Below are 22,597 nucleotides of genomic sequence, written 5' to 3' on the forward strand. Positions count from 1 at the left end.
CAAAACCATATCCATTCATTTATAATGGCCAAAATTTCCGACTCATTTCCAATGGCTCTATTGGACATTCATTTCAATAGCAAGAAAAAAACAAACTCATTTCTATTGATTTTCAACCCAAGTGACTCAATATCAACGGGAAGTTAGCCCTAAATGCCCCAAAATAAACAGGAAGTGACCCTCGAATGCCTCAAAATCAACAGAATATGACCCAATATGTACAGGAAGTGAGCCAGAAATGCCCCTAAATCAACAGGAAGTGACGTAAAAGTCCCCCCATATCAACTAGAAGTACCCAATTTGAGCAGGCCGTGGACCCAAAATGCCCCAAAATCAACAGGAAGTGACTCGATATCTAGAGGAAGTTCGAGATGCCTCAAAACTAACAGGAAGTGACTCAATATACCAACCATTACAGCAAAGCTACCATCGCAATTTCTCTAGTTTTATTTGATATTTCGATGTTTTTTTTTGTTTTTTTTTTAACTAAAAAAGCTTTAAATATTGTCCTCATTATGTTTTATCGTATTTTCTTAATAATAATAATTATTATGTAAATATTCCTCTTGGGAATTTTGTAAATAAATAGATGAATAAATAAAATAAATTAAAAAAAAAAAAAAAACAGAAAATCCAGTAATTATTGTCAGATTTCTGTAGTTCTCAATACAAAATTGGAACTGGAATTTGAGTTGGAAAACAATGATACTGTTAAATAGTGACTTATAATTCATCATCTTAATTTCTTCAATTACCCAATTACAACAGCCTATCAATTCATTAACTGCCATTTATGACGATAGACGTTCAATCCAGTTTGACTGGGGGGCTGGCAGCAATGGATTGAACGTTTATTGCCGTCAATGGCACTAAAAGATGAGCCCCCACAGCCATCCTCCAATTTTTATTGAAATGGACGTCAATTGTTGTCAAGGACAGCCACTGAGTTAAGATTTTGAAGGTAAAAAATGCTGTGAAACAAAAAGTGCCCACTATGAAGAAATCTCTTGGCCAACAAGCATATTTTGCATCAATTTAAAATATGTAATCTTGGTTAGAGTTCAGCTTTCTGCAGTTCGACATCATTTTTTCCAAGGTCATCCTCATAATCACCGCAATTAGGCATAACTACCACGTCTACTCCTAAATGCCGTGGGAATTCTTGCTATTATTCTCAACTTTTTAACCTACGGTAATTACAGCTGTGCCTTGAGAGTTGAGGGACCCACGTTTTTTTGTTAGATATGAGCCATTCGACAATTTTTTTTTGCACTGTATTCATTGCCTGTTTAACTTTCAATGGCATCCAGAGAGAGAAAAATCACAGGTAAACAAACAAAAAAAACGCAAAACAAATTAGCATATTTTCCGAACTATAGGTCGTACATTTTTCATAGTTTGGCTGGACCTGCGACTTATACTCAAGTGCGACTTATGTATTTTTTTCACTCTGATCGCTGACAGCCTGTTTTGTTGTGTTATTTTTGAGGCTAGATTAACCTGAAAAACTAGCCTATTGTTCTCCATTTTAATATTATTACTTTACCGTAACGGCACGGTGGACGAGCACTTAGTACGTCTACCTCACAGTTCTTAGATGAAGTCAATCCCGGGCTCCGGCCTTCCTATGTGGAGTTTGCATGTTCACCTCGTGCCTGCGTGGGTTTTCTCCAGGTACTTCGGTTTCCTCCCACATCCTCAAAACCTGCATGGTAGGCTGATTGACCACTCTAAATGGTCCCTAGGTATGAATGTATGCGTGAATGGTTAGTCGTCTCTCTGTGCCCTGCGATTGGCTGGCAACCGATTCAGGGTGTACCCCGCCCAGTGCCCATAGTTAACTGGGATAGGCTCCAGTACCTCTGCGACCCTACTGAGGATAGGTGGCTTGGAAGATGAGTGACGTGAAGATGAAGACAATACACAAGGAAGCCTGCAAACAGTTTGCTGAAGACATGTCAACAAAGCATAATAGCCAAAACTGTATCCAAGTAAGGATAGAGATACTTTAAATCATGGGTGTCCCAACTTTTTGCAAAGGGGGCCAGATTTGGTGTGGTAAAAATGTGGGGGGCCGACCTTGGCTGACGTCCTTTACGTAGACAATATATTTAAGCAAATTTTAGCAAGCCATTCAGTGTAGCACATTTGCTTTCTTATTTTTTTTTTAATGAATAACTTCAACAATCTTGCAACTAGACTTTGCGGCGTTCTCTTTCGACTCTCGGGCATTTGCGAAATACTGCTGCTGTGAAATCAAACTAGCTTCAAGTTGCTTCAATTTCTCGTAGCGTATCTTCCCTGTAATCTACATGTCAGATAGTCTTGTGTGGTAATATCGCCTAACATTGAAATCTTTAAAAACAGCGACTGTCTCTTTGCAAATGAGGCAGACGTAGTTGTTGTGTATTTTAGTGAAGAAATAGTCCAATTTCCACCTGTCTTTGAAGCGTCGGCCGTCACAGTCAACTTTCTTTTTTTTTGTGTTGATTTTCGCTATTTTAGTAAATGGAAGTAATGGGTCACACGGGGTAATGTTGTTTAGCCCTTAAATACCTGCAACATGAAGCAATTATCAGAAAATCCCAAAATTTGAAGAATAAGGTCCTAATTTTTTTCAAATTGTAAAAATAAAAGTCAAAATGAATGTGTGTAATAAGCGCTCTAATATCTATAACCCATGCTAAATCATGTGTTTTTTTTTGTTTTTTTTTAATCTCATGGAACCTGCAGATGCATGTGTTGACTTGCATCCATCATTTTTTTTTTTTTTTCAAAAAGAAATGTCAAAATTCTAAATTAGTCTCAAAATCATTAAATTTTAGGTGTATCAAATGTGATACACCTAACAGGCAGTGCTGCTGCCTTATGGTGGGTAAATGAGGAGCAGCATTTCGTGTGTAAGCTCCTTCATATGCTGGTTGCAGTACTGCTGACCAATTTAATAAGTGTGTGCAGGCCAGACATTATTGATTTTATGACAGAGGCTGTGGGCCGGATAAAATTTGACCACAGGCCGGACTTTGGACATGTCTGCTTTAAATAATGTTACTCAAAGAAAAGTAAAAGTAGTTATGCCAAAAAATGTACTCAAGTACAAGTAAAGTATTTGGTGAAAAGAATACTCAGGTAATGAGTAATATTGTGAGTAACTGCTTACATTTTTTTTTCGATTTTTTTTTTAAACAAAGGGGTTTTTTTTCTCTGCACAAAGTTATCAAAATGAACTGTTGTTATAATGGTACTGAACAATAACCCATTACAAAACCCATTACAAAAAAAAAAAAAAAAAAAAAAAGAATAATAAAAAATGACTGAATTCCGGCTAGAGAGAAAAAAAAAAAAAGACAGAAATGAAGCGGTATTTGTCCAAAGAGTATGACTGCCCTCTCGTGGAGAAAATAGTTCCTAGTTTAATAGTAAAAAGATCAGATATCCGGTTTTCCGTGGTCAATCTGTGCCAAATAAAAACTAATAGAAAGGTTTATATCTGTGCTTTCAAGTCATGTTGAAGGCAGCACTCTATGTTGAATACTTCATTTTTTAAGGTGCTTTAAAGACATCACGCGTTTGAACAGGCTGGCGTGGTGACAGAACGGCAAGCTTGCGTCAGATTGGTATAATGCAGTGCTTCTCAATTATTTTCTGTTACGCCCCCCCTAGGAAGACATAAATGTTTTGCGCCCCCCCAAACTCTGCCGTCACTGTAAATAGTATCATTTGTCTATAATATTACTATTATACGTACGCCTCTGCCTCACATTGTATTTTTTTTTCTATTAGGGAAAATAACAGATCAACTTATAAAGTATAACTTTATTAACATTGTTTTGTTTGTAACAGAAAAGACAACGCGCATCAATTTGCCTGAATTTAAAAAAAAAATAAAAATAAAAAAAAGTCACATCCAAACTGTAAAAATACACTCAAGGTACATTTTTGACCATTTTATACTGAAAAATAAAATCAGTAAATAATAACAAATTCAAATTGATTAGAAACATTAACTCATGAGGACAATATGCCAAAAAATTTGACGGAAAAAATAAAACTGAATAGAAGAAAAGAAAAAAAAAAGTGTCATTGGACAGAAGAACAGTTTTTATTTTTGCTGCTCCCAGTGTCACCTCCAGTTTGCAAAGATGTGGGGTTATATTGCACCGGGCATGCTAACAGTGCTCACTGGTTTACTGATATAACACTGACAAAGCGGGACGATTGTTGGCAATATTCGGCACGTTTTCGCTGAAAAACAACCAAGCGGCTTATCAATGAGATTGGGGTCTAATGTCTTTAAGTGGCGTCTTACTTGATTTGGCTTCCGGCTGTCCGCTATAATCATTTTTAGATACAGTAAACAGTGGTCTTTCCTCGTCTACCACTGTATTAAATGTCAGAGCCAAAAGGCAATCGCCCCGAAAAAAGCGCATTCTCGGCAGCCGAGGGAGAACCGTAGGTGAGGGCGGTCGTTTTGACGATCCCAAGCCGAAAATGGCACTTCTCGGGCGGTCACATGAGAACCGGAGAAGACAGTGGGTCGCTGCGTGAGTCTGGCCGGAAAACGGCTTTCGAAAACGGCGCACAGCTCTCCAGCTCTTCATGAGTCTCTTCCGTGTGCTCTTGCTTACTTCAAAAATACTGTGAGCACTTTGAAAATGAGAGCGCCACTGCCACCTACTGAGTGGATGTGCAAGTACACTTTATTCTAGTACGGCAAAAAAAAAACAAAAAAAAAACAAAAAACATGTTCCCCGAGGTCACACGCGCCACCCCTGGCATCGCTCTGCGCCCCCCTGGGGGGGCGCGCCCCACTATTTGAGAAGTACTGGTATAATGAGTCATACAGTATGATTATTGTTGCAACGTCTCATTGGTGAAATCGGTGGCAAATAATAATAAATCTACAATGTAGAATAAAGAGGGAAATTGTAACGACTCTTGTGCAGCCCAAAGTAGCGGAGTAAGAGTAGCGTTTTTTTCTACTAGTAAAAGTAAAAAGTATGACTTCGTAAAACTACTCCTAGAAGTATATTTTTTCTCAAAAAGTGACTCAAGTAAATGTAACAGAGTACATGTAACGCATTACTACCCACCTCTGACTATAACCTATTAAGTGACCATATAACGCAACCCCCCCACCCCCCCCCCCAAAAAAACGTGCAAAGAGCACGAATGCCCTCTAGTGGAGAAAACATTTCCTACCATGAAATGAAAGCAATCATATCTCCGGTTTTCCATGGGCTATCGGTGCCAACTAATAAATTGGAGAGAGGTTGAAATCTGTGCTTTCGAGTAAAAAAATGAAATACAATAATTTATTTTTAAGATGCTTTGACAACACCACATGATTAAACAGGCTGGCGTAATCATGGGACTTCTGACTGCAAACTTGTGTGCAGTCATGTGACTGTATTGTTACGTCTGATTGGTAAAGTGATTATTGTTGCGATGTCTTATTGGTGAAGTTAGTGGAGCCACTGTCGTCATCTCTGGCAAAAATAAGTCAAATCTAATGCTGTATGTATGTAGAATAAAAAGGAAAAATGCAATGAGTCTAGTGTAGCCCAAAGTAGCAGAGTATGAGGAGCATTTCTTCTTCTCAAATCTACTCCAGTAAATGTAACCGAGTAAATGTAACGCGTTGCTACCCACCTCTGGGTGCAACATGTACTCTGGTGCAACTTATTAAAAATTACAGTATTTGAACTGGAAATTTCGATTTTTATCTCATTTCAGGCCCATATGGTGTCTATTCTAAGTGTTTGTTTTGTGGCCTCCTCCCTTAGGTAACACATGTCACAACGGCCTGGTGCCCCCCGTGGCTCGTTCGGCCTTGCCGTCTGTTCACAGCGCTCTGGGCATCAAGCACTTTCTTCCTTTCCCGTTGGACAACAACACCTCTCCTGCCGTCAACCTCTTCCACGGATTTAATGCGGTGAGTCTCAACCTAGTTGCTTTTCAATAAAAGTGAGATTCCATGTTACAGTCAAGGGCGTAGGTTTGGTCTCAACATTGGTAGGGACAATATACTGTAACATATCAAGATATCCAAAGGCTGATCTACATCTGAGGCATACTGGACTTCCCCAAGACTCGAACCAAAGTACTCTCATCAAATTCTGATGTGTGATTTAATTTCACAGATTTTTTTCTTGCGTCTGTTAATGTTCATGTTAAATAAAGGGACTTGGACTCTGAAGCCACCGCGTTGCATTATTATTAATGCACATAATGCAAACAATGATCCAAACGTTATTCCTTGTGGAGGCTGTCCTGACCGCAGTAGTTTTGCAGGTTAGCAGGCTCACACAGTTTGATGTTATGCTAACTCTGATGCAGGTTGGACTTTCAGTAGCAAAATTAGTGTTGGCCCGAATATAAGATGGCCCTGATTATAAGACGACACCCTCTTTTTCAAGACTCAAGTATGAAAAAAAGACTTTTTGAACACCAAATTCATTTTTATACAGAAAATAAATACAGTACATCTCAACCAAATGATTATAACAATATATTTGAGAGAAAAAGCATGCTATTTCGCCTCATTCATATCTTAATATCTGAACATTTAAATATGTAAGCTAAAGTGCAATCACATTAGTAAATGAATGGCTTCTGGTTTTTTAAATGTAAATAAACCAATCTATTATGATAAAACAACAAAATTGCAATAACTGCATTAACCATCAAAGTGAAGTCTAACTGTAACTGTAGTCTTGAAACAAATCTGAATAAGGAAAAACATTGCAATAAAATAATGCAAACTGGTTAAACTAAAAAGAGTAGCTGAGATCTGTCATGACAGAACATCGCTTCAATGATATCTGGCGCCATCTAGCGTCGTGAATGGAGAGAGTGGCTGAGATCTGTCATGACAGAACATTGCTTCAATGATATCTGGCGCCATCTAGCGTCGTGAATGGGTATAATGTCTAGACCGCGAATATAAGACGGCTCCCACTTTTTCAGTCTTATTTCAATGCAAAAAACATCGTCTTATATTCGGGCCAATATGGTAGTGGTGTTTCCCCCACCTCCACAACATTGACGTCTTTTTACATGACTTGCAGAAGCTGATGCGGGCCAAAAAAACTTCTAATATTCCTCCCCTTCGAATGGGGCAGAGGAGGCGGCATGTTGTCGACATGAATCTGTCCACCAACCAGCTAGTAAAAAGGGATAAATGTAAGTCTGAACATAATGAAAATAATCAGCTTAATAATGGTAGGGTAAATTCTATCCTTACAACATATGGGAAGGCAATTTAAATTACATTTATAACTGAACTCATTACAAATGCAAACAAGGTTGCTATTTGAGCATCCTGAAAAGATGGTAGTGTTATGTCCCTACCGTCCCTATGCAAACTTACGCCCTTGGTTACAGTACAGTGCTGTATTTTTCATATTTTGAAGAAAATGGGGATCATATAGGCCTATTCAGAAACTTGTGATAGAGAAAAACTGATATCAGTTTTGGATTCCACACTCTAGAAATAGTTAAAAACATTGTAAGGCCTAAAACAACAAAAATGGTGTTCCCCGGTGATATGATAAAAATGCTAACAGATCTCATTTTTTTGCTAATTTTAATTTCAAATTTGAAATTGATTGAACCAATGATACACAGATTGAATCGGATAATCGTAGCTTTAAGAAAATTTGTTTTGCAAAGTTAAAAGCTGTTTTGACAGATGTTGGCGTCATACGATGTAAGACAGTGTTAGCTTGTTCGAGGGTTAGCGGATAGAAGTGCTAAAGTGTTTTATTAAATAGGGAATGAACTTTTTGTTGAATTAGGTCTGACAGCTGTTTTTAACAAATCTTTGGTTGCGGAATACAAAAATGATAACATTTTTTTGACTATAGGATCGTTATTTTCTCAAAAAATAGTAAAAACATCCTTATTCTTAGTGCTACTACTTATTACTTAGCATAGGGTGACCATATTTTGATTTCCAAAAACGAGGACACATGGCCTGGCCTCAAGATACTTAAATTTTACTTCACTCAAAGATGCCTCTATCACTTTAATATTTTCAAAGTGTACCTCCTCTGTCTTGATAGATAAATTTTGTTTATTAAAAACAAAATTATAGCCATGTAGCATATAACCAAAGACACAATTGAAAATCTCAGAGGTTACTCAACAGGATTCATTGTTCCTTAAAAAAAAAAAAAAAAAATTGAAAAATGAAAACACTAAACACAAACAAACAAACTGGAATTAAATAATGAATAATAATAATAATCATATAAATGAAATGTAGTCCAGTCAATACATACACACAGTAGGTTATGTCCCAACGAAACGTTTTAATAATTACTATCACGACAGTTGTCGTTGACAAATTGTTATTCAATGTTCTAGATTGCACGCAAACAATAACCGCAATGAACTGACTAACCATTCAACCAACATATTTCCAAACGAAGTTCAAAACTTCATTTTCCATAATGCCTAGCGCGGTTTAGCTCACTGACAGCTATTAACGAGCACCGGTAGCCGAGGCAAGATCAAACATTGCTATAAAAGTTTACAATCATCGGCAGTGCAACGATGCGACACGAAATGGGACTTTACAGATCACACCAGTACAAAGTTTCGACAGAAGTCAACAGTTGCTGAAAAGTACATTTAGCAAGGGTCATAAGCGGATTTTTAGGGGGAGCAGGGGGGCCAGCCCCTCTGGTGGCCGAAAAGTGTCATTGCATGTAATAGACTTTCCCATACACATTATATGATTTTAAAATTAACAATTTTCCAGGAAAATATTTTCTATTAAAGTTGCAAAGCAATAAAACAAATATGAATTAAAAAATGAAAAATGAAAATGAATTAAATGAACAAACAAACAAACAAAAAAAAAGATATTTTTATAATGGATCAAAATGATTTTTCGAACATGATCATGTGATTAGCACCTTAGACCTTCATTTGCTTTGCTTAGCCAAAACCACATGAGGACCGAAGAGGCGGAATGGATATATGTACGTTTTTATCAAACCTATAAGCTTTCAAAAGCGACAACAACCACTGGATTGAAAATGTGGACCATGAAACGCTAGAGACCACCAAAATGGTGAGCGGCATTTCAATTCGCCCCACTAAAGACGCTAATTGTACAACAGAGCCACCACCGGTGTCTTGCCAATGTAGTTACCCCCGTCAAAAATGGTGTCCCCTGGCCGCGGGAGCGCACACACACACATTAGTTATGAGTTATGTCGACTTATACAATTAATTGAAGCCAGAAAAGAACCACGGTTATTTATTTTGGACATCAATGTTTATTAAACTGGAGAAACTCCATACAGGACTTGAATTAAAGTAATAACTGTTATAGGTCATCTTACAAGTAAAACAGTGAAACATTGCCTTTTTTACATTCAGTACGTATGTTACGTTATACGACAGAAAACTGTTTTTTTTCATGGATGGATGTGCCATGTTTTAGAACTTCGTAGATTACTACATCACCAAAACACCGAAATCGAGCAAATCAGTGCAGCACAGTGGTTCCGCACAGGGGATACAATTTTGGACTAGGGTAACTACATTGGCGCGACACCGGTGGGTGTACCATATTCAAACGATGACGATCTTGGCGAAAAGTATAGCCTAAGCAGCCTTATTTGGAATTCCCCTCAAGAATGCGGGGTTACAAAAAAACACTCACTTTGAATTTATTGTTTTAAATATTCTTGAAAGTTATTTTTTTTTGCTGACACTGTGTTTCGGGGTCATCAACATGTTGTGCCCCCTCTGCCCCAAAAGTCAAACTCCGCCTATGGCAAGGGCACGTGATGAAGGTTTGTTTGTGAATGAGAATTGACAGCTGACGCCATGATAAAGCCAGTCTGTGACTGCGCACCCATGCGCAAATTTGTATCCGAAGTAGATTAAAAGTATTTTCGCCTTAATTACTCTTTTAGGTACATGAGCATTTGATTATATACGTATTGATCGTAATAAAAGTCTTAACAACTGGGCTGGCTGTCTGGGAACACGTCACAGGCAGCACAGTACCAGAGTATTCTGTGCAAAGCATCCGTCAATTTCAACACATGTTAATTGGTACCGTGAAAAATATTGAAACTAGAGATGTCCGATCACGTCATTTTCGAAGTATTGGAATCGGCAAAAAAATATCTGACATGCCTTTTTTTTTTTAATATATATATATTTTTTTTATTAAATTGTTTTTTAATTGTATTTAACGTTACAGGCATAATGTGTTACACTCTTCCAGAGTCTTTAGTTTAAGCCTAAGGTAGGGTTATCAAATTTATAGCGTCAACGGCGAGAATGATCATTTTTTACATATATCACGTTACAATATTTAACGCATGCGCTGCACGACCCACTCACGCATTGTCGCGTTCAATCTATAATGGCGCCGTTTTACCCATACAGTATATAGAGCTAAAAGGCAGCGTAAAATGAGTAGAGAGAATTTTGGCAGCCTTTGGAGCCTTTTTTTTTAAATGGCTAAAGCCTTACAATTCCTGTCCCAACGATTAGAATAATTGTGGGAAACAATGTGGGGAAGAAAGGTAGTATTTGATCTTTTTCTTAACACCCTATGTTATTTCCCAACGCAGAGAAGATATATCAACTGGTACCACGACGCACAGTCATGGTTGCACTTCCCATCATGCATTTGGGCAGAAGTTAAATGGCTACAGTATCATTTACTGAAGCTCAACAAATACACTAGATGGCAATATTTACTCACAATATACAAAGTCACATTTATCCATTAAGAATTACAAGTCTTTCTATCCGTGGATCCCTCTCACAGAAAGAATGTTAATAATGTAAATGCCATCTTGAGGATTTATTGTCATAATAAACAAATACAGTACTTATGTACTGTATGTTGAATGTATATATTCATCTGAGTTTTATTCATTTTTTTCTTAATGCATTGCCAAAATGTATATGATCGGGGAAAATTATCGGGAATGATTGGAATTGAATCGGGAGCAAAAAAATAGCAATCGGATCGGGAAATATCAGGATCGGAAGATACTCAAACTAAGACGATCGGGATCGGATCGGGAGCAAAAAAACATGATCGGAACAACCCTAATTGAAACCTGGACATTTTCATGAAATTAGAAAACCTGGCCGGACGCCCCAGACAGGATGTGAAAAGTGGACATGTCTGGACAAAAGAGGATGTTTGGTCACCCTAACCTAGTATATGTACTTGTTTAATCACAATGTATATATAATGTAAATACTGACATAGGATAAAATATGAACGAAACAAACATGATTGCATCTTTATCCAACAGAATTTACCTGTGTGCATGCAATTACAACATCATAAATAATTCGTTAAAAATAGCTGTCAGACCTAAAACAAGATTTCTTTTTGCAGTTTGTCGGCAAGTTTTATTAAACCTGGAACTGAACCTTGATATGCGTCCAACTTGTAACAAGTTTTGCTCTGACTAGCCAATCAGAGGAGCGCAATATTAGACTTGACGTATGTAAATGTAGGTCAATCCTCATTTATATGCCCACGTTATTATTATTTTTTTCCTCGGGAAAGTGATTTTTTAGTCCTGCCATCCCCGATGTGGGCTCGAGAGACAAAGTGGAAGTCTTGAAGCTCATCTCGCCTCTTCCTTCCACCGCTTCCTCTTTTCCCCAGCTGCGCTCCACACATCAAACCCTCCATCCTCCTAATTCAAAAGAAACCAACTCCCGGGACACGTTCGGCTCTTTTGTTTCATGGCCGTCATCGCCACGTTTTGATGACGCTGCCGATTCCCAGCTCATATTTCCTGCTAATGAGTTTCAAAGGGGGAAATCGATGAGTGCGTAAAGGCGTGCCCGAGGAATAAAGCGTGGATCCTGGTGATAATATCATTATATACAGTGGGGCAAATAAGTATTTAGTCAACCACCAATTGTGCAAGTTCTCCTACTTGAAAAGATTAGCGAGGCCTGTAATTGTCAACCTGGGTAAACCTCAACCATGAGAGACATAATGTGAAAAAAAAAAACAGAAATCACATTGTTTGATTTTTAAAGAATTTATTTCCAAATTAGAGTGAAAAATAAGTATTTGGTCACCTACAAACAAGCAAGATTTCTGGCTGTCAAAGAGGTCTAACTTCTTCTAACGAGGTCTAAAGAGGCTCCACTTGTTACCTGTATTAATGGCACCTGTTTTAACTCATTATCGGTATAAAAGACACCTGTCCACAATCTCAGTCAGTCACACTCCAAACTCCACTATGGCCAAGACCAAAGAGCTGTCGAAGGACACCAGAGACAAAATTGTAGACCTGCACCAGGCTGGGAAGACTGAATGTGCAATAGGTAAAACACTTGGTGTAAAGAAATAAACTGTGGGAGCAATTATTAAAAAATGGAAGACATACAAGACCACTGATAATCTCCCTCGATCTGGGGCTCCATCCAAGATGTCACCCCGTGGCGTCAAAATGATAGCAAGAACGGTGAGCAAAAATTCCAGAACCACACGGGGGGACCTAGTGAATGACCTACAGAGAGCTGGGACCACAGTAACAAAGGCTACTATCAGTAACACAATGTGCCGCCAGGGACTCAAATCCTGCACTGCCAGACGTGTCCCCCTGCTGAAGAAAGTACACGTCCAGGCCCATCTACGGTTCGCTAGAGAGCATTTGGATGATCCAGAAGAGGACTGGGAAAATGTGTTGTGGTCAGATGAAACCAAAGTAGAACTTTTTGGTAGAAACACAGGTTCTCGTGTTTGGAGGAGAAAGAATACTGAATTGCATCCCAAAAACACCATACCCACTGTGAAGCATGGGAGTGGAAACATCATGCTTTGGGGCTGTTTTTCTGCAAAGGGACCAGGACGACTGATCTGTGTAAAGGAAAGAATGAATGGGGCCATGTATCGAGAGAATTTGAATGAAAGCTGAGACGTGGCTGGGTCTTTCAGCATGACAATGATCCCAAACACACAGCCAGGGCAACAAAGGAGTGGCTTCGTAAGAAGCATTTCAAGGTCCTGGAGTGGCCTAGCCAGTCTACAGATCTCAACCCCATAAAAAAATCTTTGGAGGGAGTTGAAAGTCCGTGTTGCCCAACGACAGCCCCAAAACATCACTGCACTAGAAGAGATCTGCATGGAGGAATGGGCCAAAATACCAGCAATGTCAGGAATGAGCGGGCAGGCAGGTGGTGTGGACCCAAATGCAGGGAAACAAAAAAAGGCAGCAAGGCAGTGAACTCAAAAAACGTTTTAATAATAACTAACAAAAATCACAAAGTACAAACAAAAGGACTATGGCTCAACAAAACTTACTTAAACGGATGGACAGGTACGCGAGGGCTTGGACGGGTCTTGACTTTGGTAAAGACAGACATAGACAATGACGCAACAAGGAGTGACAAGAAACTAGGTCATTATATACGCAGACAAGGGGTAACGAGACGAGGAACAGCTGGGTAACACAGGTGGATGCAGATTGCAGGATACACTGGGAAAACACACAAAGGTGAGAGCAATGGGTAATCACAGGGACAAGTCACACAAGGAGAAACCAAACACAAAACCTAACAAGCAACAGTGTGTAAAAAGCTTGTGAAGAGTTACAGAAAACGTTTGACCTCCGTTATTGCCAACAAAGGGTACATAACAAAGTATTGAGATGAACTTTTGGTATTGACCAAATACTTATTTTCCACCATGATTTGCAAATAAATTCTTTAAAAATCAAACAATGTGATTTTCTGTTTTTTTCTTCCACATTCTGTCTCTCATGGTTGAGGTTTACCCATGTTGAAAATAACAGGCCTCTCTAATATTTTCAAGTAGGAGAACTTGCACAATTGGTGGTTGACTAAATACTGTACCTATTTGCCATACATACATATATATATATATATATATATATATATATATTAGGGGTGTCAAACGATTAAAATTTTTAATCGGGTTAATTACAGCTCAAAAATTTATCGTAATTAATCGCAATTAATTGCAATTCCGTAATCTATAAAATATGCCATATTTTTCTGTAAATTATTGTTGGAATAGAAAGATAAGACCGAGATGGATATATACATTCAACATATGGTACATAAGTACTGTATTTCTTTATTATAACAATAAATCAACAAGATGGCATTACCATTATTAACATTCTGTTAAAGCAATCCATGGATAGAAAGACTTGTAGTTCTTAAAAGATAAATAAAAATAATAAATAAAATATATAAATATATAAATATTTATAAACATTTATAGAAAATAAATAAAAGATAATAACTAGTACAAGTTATAGAAATTTTATATTAACCCCTCTTCATGTTTTCGTTTTAATAAAATTTGTAAGATTTTCAATCAAAAAATAAACTAGTAGCCTGCCATTGTTGATGTCAATAATTACTTACACAATGCAAATGGGTGCTGAAGCCTATAAAATCAGTCGCACCCAAGCGCCAGCACAGGGCAGCAAAACTCCAAAAAACACAAGTACACCTTTCACTTTGCTGTCCTTTTAATATGTTTGAGCGGGGCATTTGTGCGTTAATTGCGTCAAATATTTTAACGGGATTAATTTAAAAAATTAATTACCGCTCGTTAACGCGTTAATTTTGACAGCCCTAATATATATATATGTAGATATGGTAGCTTAAAAGTTGTTGGGGACAATTTGAGCACATTTATCACATGACTACCCGACCCTGTCATAGGCTCGGGTAGTCATGTGATAACGTCTGTAGAACGAGATGGAAAATAACAACTAACTTAAACACTCCTAAGGGGCGACAAAGCATTACAAATAAAGACAGGCAAGCAGAGGACATTTTAATGTGAGCAATTTTAATGTGGTGTTTTAATATAGCTTGGACTGAATTAGATGATTTACATGTTAAATGCCATTCATTATACAAAAAAATTAGGATGGAATGAACTGATTTTGTATATTGAGGTAACACTGTAATTAGAATTGCTTTGTTTCTTTGAGTTATTCTAATTGCTTTGTTTCTTTGAGTTATTCTTTACATTATAACTCAACATTGATTTTTTTCCTAGAGTGGCAGCTATATACTTCCACAGCCAACCCCTTGAGTATAACGTGCAAACAGTCAACTTTACAGACAATACAAAAAAACTGTATTCCCATTTGTTATAGCAACCACGCTTTTATCAAACAACATTTTTTTTTCGCTCGCATTTGAAATTCATGTTTGCAAAATGTGTAAGCGCGCCAGTTCCCTTTTTGCATATTTCTCAGGTGAGGTTTGATTTTGTTTGAAGGCGAGAGTGAACACGTGTGAGATTTAACGAGGAGATGACTAGTGCTTGGCAGCTTCTTCCTCAGAAATCATCTCAACAACATAAATCGTCCCGAAATGCAACGCGTCAGCCACACGCATGCACGCAGGCAATCGCGCTTCCAAAATCTGTAAATTAGCAACGAAATTTCATTGCTTGACTTTTTGCTTTCATGCTTTTTTTTCTCCTGGGGAAATAGTCACCCGACAATTTAACAGCTCTGGAAGCCATCTTGCCTCCGCTGTCCTGGCGTCGTGGCATTCTTTTGTCAAAGCGTCTTTATTTACGACTTATGGCGTACGATGTTTTGAGTTATGCGCGGCAGATACTCTCGCCGCTTCCTCATCACAACCAAGTGCTCTCCGAGGGGTAAAAAAACCCCTCGACCTCCTGCCAAACTCTGCTGTAATGTGTGGTTACCATGGTGACTCTTTTATTGTACATTAAAGCAAATGATAATGTTTTCTGACACTCAAGCAAGTTGTTTTTGTTGAGTGAGTGTCACCAAAATCGCATTACCCTGTCAGTCAAGCTATCAATCGCATAGCTGACACATGTGTGCATCCTGTCGTAGGACAACCACCCCAGCCCCCAAAATAAAACTGCGCTAAAGTCTGTGAGCTAAATGCTAACATAATTTGTGCAACGCTACAGATGAGCTAGCAGATTTTAGCAACGTTGTCAGAGTTTCTCAACGTATTTCAACCAAGGACGTAGGTTTGCATAGGGACGATGAGGAAATAACACTACCAACTTTTCAGGATATTCAAATTGTCCCCACCAACTTTTAAGCAACCTTATTTGCATATAATAATGAGTACGGTTATATAGGTAGTTTTGTGTAATTTTGTCTTCCCAATTGCTGTAAGGTTAGAATTGACCCTACCATTATTAAGTGAATTACTTTCATTATGTTCGGACTTACATTGACCCCTTTTCACTTGCTGAATGTGTCAGTCCATTTTTCCCCCCTCAAACACACATTTGATTGGCTGATGACTTGACCCCCTCTGTCCCCGACACAAATACAACATGCCGCCTCCTCAGCCCCCTTCGAAGACAAGGAATATTAGAAGTTTTTTCCCCACTAGCAAAAGACACTGTAAGTAATGTAAAAAGACTGTTGTTGATGTTTTTTTTGAGGTGGGGACCACCACTAATTTTGCTACAGAAAGTCCGACCTGCATCAGAGTTAGCATAACATTAATCTGTGTGAATTTCTCGAACTCGACCAGGAAGCTGCTTTGAGAGAAATATCTTCCTGTATATGTTTTGTTCTGTTAGCGTGCGTGTGAGAGATGTAGTGAACCGAGGTTTACCCCCTTCTCCCATATTTTCATTTTCATTTTATTTATGTGGTCTGAAAGCAGCCCAAAGAAGCTTTCATTTTTTTGTTAAATTTGGCTGTGCTTGTGGACAAAAGCAGTAGTGTTTTACCTGAACGAAGGCTCAGGATTTTTATTTATTTTTGTCATACGCTAAGATGTTTTTTCAGTTATATTTAATTTATTTATTTAGACAATGTTGAGTGGTCTTAGAAAAATGTTAATTTTTTTTTTTTTTTTTTGCATTCCGGATCGTTACGAGATTATAAACAGGTTTGTATTTCTTGTGTATGTTAATAGAATAAGTGAAATGATCTGCTTGTGCTTCAAGTAAATTTTACTCACTTGGATTTCTTGAAATAAGAAAAATAAGTCTAACAGACTTATTATAAGCAAAAAGTTAGTATATTTAATCTTAGCTGGACATGGCTCGCTCTCATTCCTCCTTAGGTATTTATTGTTGCTGCGAGCAGAAACCTTTTTCTTGCGCTGCCGCCGCGGACTTCGTTGTAAATGTCCGGCCATGTTGTGTTGAAGAAACGTATCGCGAAACGCGATGCGGTAACTCATTCACTCCCAGCCATTTTCACTGGAGCAAGGCCCATCGCTCCCGGCCGTTTTACTGGATTTTGACTGATTTTGCAAGGCCCACAGAAAATTCTGTTCGATTGCTATGTAAACATGGAACCTACCAATTGAAAGATTAGACTCTCTTCTTTCAGCAGGAAAAAAAAAGTTAGCTCATATCTTTTTCCATTCTTTAGAAATTAGCATGGGAAAATAGCTTAGTTCAGGGGTGGGCAAACTATTCCACAAAGGGCCGCAGTGGGCGCGGGTTTTTGTTGCAACCCATTAAGAGGACACCTTTTCACCAATCTGCTGTTTTACAAGTGCAATCAGTCGATTGTGGTCAGGTGCTTCTCATTTCTGCTGAAACCTCATTGGTTAAACTATCTGTGTTGACTCAATTGGAACAAAGACCAGGACCCACTGCAGCCCTCGAGGACCGGTTTGCCCACCCCTGGCTTAGTTTGAGCAATTTTCCAATTTCTGATGAAAATTGAAATTTGAGAATTGAAATTGAGCTTTTTGTAAAAGCATATATTTCAAACATAACTTTGACTTTAACACAGCGATTTTTTGCTTTCGTGACATCCCAAACATCTGAATAATGTTTTCATTCTACAAAATAACATAAACAACAAGACAAACAGAGCTTTGATAGCAAAGTAACAATTTATTTGCACATGGCTGGCCTGTTGGGCTGGGAGATGGCGCTGTTGTGGCCGCCACGGCTGTCTCGGCGGACGGGGTGGGCTTTTCCCTCGTCACCGCCTGTTGTGTCTCATCAAGATGGATTTTTTTGAGTCTTTCTTTTGTGGTGACCACTGCCTCGTGTCAGAGTTCGCCTGGCAAACTTGTGTGGGGCAAGTTGTGTTCCTGGCGGGGAACTGGTTTGGCCGTGTGAGTTCCCGGCTGAGGGTGCGGGGGGACACGAGCGGCCGAGCACAGCGACGCTGGCTCTGCTCGGCGAGCAGCACAGACTCAACAGCATCATCCGCTGCACTGGTGGTCCCGGTCGTTCTGCTTGGTCGTCCAGCGCCTGGCATCCCGGGCGTCCTCCCGGTCGTCTTGCTCGGACTTCCCGCGCCTGGCTTCCTGGTCGTCCATTCGGTCGTCTTCCACCGGTGCCCTGGCCGTGCTGCCCGGCAATTCCTTCCATTTTATCTGGTCTTACCAAATGCGCTACTGCCCTCCAGTGGCCAGTTTTCTTGCTTTAAAATGGATTTTCAGCATTGTGCTTTGGAGCAAAGTTGCATCAGAACCTAGAAATCTCTTTTGTGAAAAAAAAAAAACGTAAAAGACGTATAAATATGTTTTTCGGACACTGAAACAATTAAAAATAGAACATTTTTATATGTTTTTGGGAGCAAATGAGTTTAAAAAAAAAAATAATAATAAATAAATAAATTAAAAAAAGCTTGTTTGTTAGAAATGTTCCTAAATCAAGGATAGATATTGTTCAAAACATAATTTGAAAGCAAATTTTTCTGGATTTCGGTGAAAAATGACCAACGTTTAGATGTATGGTCTTAATAAGTACAAATAGTATATTATACTTTAAGTGGAATAATATGATGTATTAATCTGTTAACTAGTCTTTAACACTCAAAACAAGATAAAAACAAAAACATATTTTATGAGAAAGTATCTGATTAAGATGTTATGAATTTGCAGTGTGAAAGTTGGTATGAGTAGATACAGATTTACTTTGCTTTGAGCATCTAGCCATTTAGCCCTGACCCCCGTTCACCCAATCTGTTTGGTCTTATGAACGTCCCTTCCCCAGCAAAATGTGTGCATGCAGGTTATGCTGTTATATCGTCCCTACCAATATTGAGACCAAACCTACGCCCTTGATTTAATTATAGCTTAGTGCGGCCAAAATGGTGGCAAAAGCACTACTTTTGTTGAATTGAAACTCCTCAGCTCCGGTCCACCTAGTTCCTTAGCACAAAATTTCTACAAGATGGTGGCAAAGCATGTTATGGTAGTAATAGATTATTTTTGAATCAGTGAAGACTCAAGCTCATTTGGACCCAAGAGGTTATAGCTGTGGAGCTGCCACTCAGCTGCTGCTGATTGCTGAACTAGCTTTATAAGGGAGTTAGTCTCCCTCTTGAAATGAAAGTAGAGTTTCACACCATCAGTGGTCTCTGTGTTTTGCGCTATACTTTAAATTGAACAGATTGTCAGACTGGCTCTCTGTGAGTTTTGTATGGCTGTCAAATTACACAAATTTACACCACCAGTGGTCTCTGTGTGGGTTTGTGTGTGTGATCAAATTGTCAGATTCACTGAGAGGTATCAAAACAAAAACTTGGATTTAAAAAAAAAAAGAATAGTTTCCAACTTTTTACATATCTCTCGTTGTGTTGGCTGCCCTCACTATTTTTGAGATGTTTTAGTTTGTGGTTGTGTTTTATTTGTTAGTTTTCCCACCTATGAGGATCCACTTGAGACACTATGTTGTTGGGGTTTTTTTTGGTGGGAAACGTAGTATAGCACTACTTTAGTTTAATTGAAGGGCGTTTAACTCACTTCAACATACTGTAGTACATTAGCGCCAATCTGTAAATCACTATCTGTTTTGGAAATTATACTCCTCAACTCACTTCAACATGGGTTTTTGGCCCCAAGACGGCAAAGTAGAGATGTTCGATCGGGTCCTATCACGTCATTTTCAAAGTATCGGAATCGGCAAAAAAAAAATTCGGCCATGCCTTTTTTAAATATATATATATATATATATATTTTTTTTAATTAAATCGTTTTCTAATCGTTAATTAATTGTGCAAACATAATATGTTACACTCATCCAGAGTCTTTAGTTTAGGCTTAAGGTAGGGTTATCAAATTTATCCTGATAACGGCGGTAATTAATTTTTTTAAAAAATGTATCACGTTAAAATATTTAACGCAATTAATGCATGCGCTGCACGACCCACCCACGCATTCTCGCGCTCAATCTGTAATGGCGCCGTTTTACCTGTATAGAGAGATAAAAGGCAGCGTAAAATGAGTAGAGTGAATTTTGGCAGCCTTTGGAGCCTTTTATTAATTGGCTAAAGCCTTACAATCCCTCTCACTACAATTAGAAATATCATGGGAAGCAATGTGGGGAAGCAAGGTAGCAATTGATCTTTTTCTTAATACCTTATTTTATTTCCCAACGCAGAGAAGATGTATCAATTGGTAGCACTTTGCACAGTCATGGTTCCACTTCCCATCATGCATTTGGGCATGCCTACAGTATCATTTACTGAAAGCTCAACAAATACACTAGATGGCAATATTTAGTCACAATATACAAAGTCACAAGTCTTTTTATCCGTGAATCCCTCTCACAGAAAGAATGTTAATAATGTAAATGCCATCTTGAGGATTTATTGTCATAAAGAACAAATATAGTCCTTATGTACTGTATGTTGAATGTATATATTCGTCCGAGTTTTATTCATTTTTTTCTTAATGCATTGCCAAAATGTATATGATCGGGAAAAATTATGGGGAATTATTGGAATTGAATCGGGAGCAAAAAAAAAGCAATCAGATCGGGAAATATCGGGATCGGCAGATACTCAAACTAAAACGATCGGGTTTGGATCGGGAGCAAAAAAAACATGATCGGAACAACCTTACGGCAAAGTACTAATTGTTTTAAATAAAGCTACTCAATTCGTTGTAACACAGGCTATCATACCTCAGGTCTTAATGCACGAATCCAATTTTTTATTTTGTCGGTCTGAACGGGAAAAGTCGCATAAAAGTGGACCATTTCAAATCCGATCGAGGTCACTTTTGTATAGGGGTGTGACAAAATATCAAAATGGTGATATATCGTGATACTTTGCATCCCAAAAGGTTATTGATATGCTCATTCCAAGAATCGAGATATTGTTTTAGAGTGGTGTCAATGTTTAAAAATAAAAAAAAAGAACCAACAAGTTACTACCAAAATCTTTTCCCATAATAGTGTCTCATTTAACTCTATGGCAGCCATTGACGGCACTTGACGCCCAATCCATTAAGACAGGGCGAACGCTCATTCGAAACCAGAGCACCCGATTTTTGGGGCATTTACAGGTCACTGGCAATTCATTCCCGGTCGCTTCCTGTTCTGTAGCCCAAAATCAAGAGGAAGTGACCCTGAAATGCCCCAAAATCAACAGGAAGTGACTGTAAAATCAACAGGTATTACCTGAAATGGCCCAAAAAATGACCTTGCTGCTTGGCATTGGCTGCCACTGACGGCTATAGAGATGGGAGGGGCCGGTTTGAAGTGGGAGGGGTTAATTCGCTGCCAACCCTGCCAGTTCAAATGGATTGGGCGTCTACTGGTGATAAACTTACAGCAGAAGGATGAAAATACCTTGTTTTTCAGTTTGCTATTTTGTTTGTTTGTTATTTTAGAATGATTTCCTGACCAATGTATCGATAATCGTTGTATCACCATATCGTGAGCTTTGTATCGCAAATCGTATCGTATCTTGAGGTACCAAGAGGTTCCCACTCCTACTTTTTTATGTGGTTTAAGTCCGATCAGGCCACATTTTTCCAGAATGTGTCTGCGGTCTGAACTGTCAAGTCCCCCAAATCGGAATTCATGCAGTAATTACATCATGAACGCAGCTTTTCGGGAAAAGGCGGGCTTGACAACAGTCATAAAAAAAAATAAAATGGGTTGAGGATAAGCCTGAGAATGCTCGGTTTTCTCTCTGTTCCAAGTGAGCAATATTTCAAGATGGCAGGGAGTCGGGGCAAACTGTCCGTATGTGTGTGTGTGCGTTATGTGTAGTCATTTGTATTGATGCTCCTGCGCATGCGGGTCAGTTTAGTCGGCACATCTTGGACTGCGAATTAGTGCGCATGCGTGATACTTGCAACAGGCTCAAGGGACAAAGGCAGTCTCAACGGGAACGCCAAAAAAACATGTGACAAAAAATTGGAATTGTGCATTAAGACCTGCGGTATGAACTTAGCCTTAGTTACTTTTCTCTAAGATATGACCATCATGACAAAAAATTGGAATTGTGCATTAAGACCTGCGGTATGAACTTAGCCTTAGTTACTTTTCTCTAAGATATGACCATCTTACTAACTGAGCCTCGGAGTATTGTTGTTTGGTCTGGTACTGTGTTGTGTTTTATACTATGTGATGTCATGATTAAGCACTGATGCTCTGCTCTGAAGTTCTTTTGAAGTTGAATCGGGGAAGAAATCCTTAATTTTTTTTTCTAAAAGAAAGTCCTCAATGCTCTTCAACGTGGTTTTACTTATAGCTACTCAATTCACTTTACCATAGTTACTAGCGCTAAAAATACACAAAGTAGTGGTAAATCACAACTTTTGTCTAATCGAAGCTACTGAGCTTACTTTAAGACAATTCCTTAGCACCAAATTTCCACAGGAT

The 22,597-nt window shown here is 38.5% G+C and overlaps 1 protein-coding gene across 3 annotated transcripts in view; it reads left to right on the top strand.

Moving 5' to 3' along the window:
- Positions 1–22,597, top strand: part of znf385d (zinc finger protein 385D) — a 293,701-nt gene that overhangs the window by 150,779 nt on the left and 120,325 nt on the right. For all 3 annotated transcript variants that reach the window (XM_057833409.1, XM_057833411.1, XM_057833410.1), the window contains one exon: positions 5,787–5,935. In XM_057833409.1, the coding sequence (XP_057689392.1) occupies positions 5,787–5,935 (149 nt within the window). The remainder of the gene's footprint in view (positions 1–5,786; positions 5,936–22,597) is intronic.

This window comes from Corythoichthys intestinalis, chromosome 4, assembly GCF_030265065.1.
Source record: "Corythoichthys intestinalis isolate RoL2023-P3 chromosome 4, ASM3026506v1, whole genome shotgun sequence".
Classification (NCBI taxonomy): domain Eukaryota; kingdom Metazoa; phylum Chordata; class Actinopteri; order Syngnathiformes; family Syngnathidae; genus Corythoichthys; species Corythoichthys intestinalis.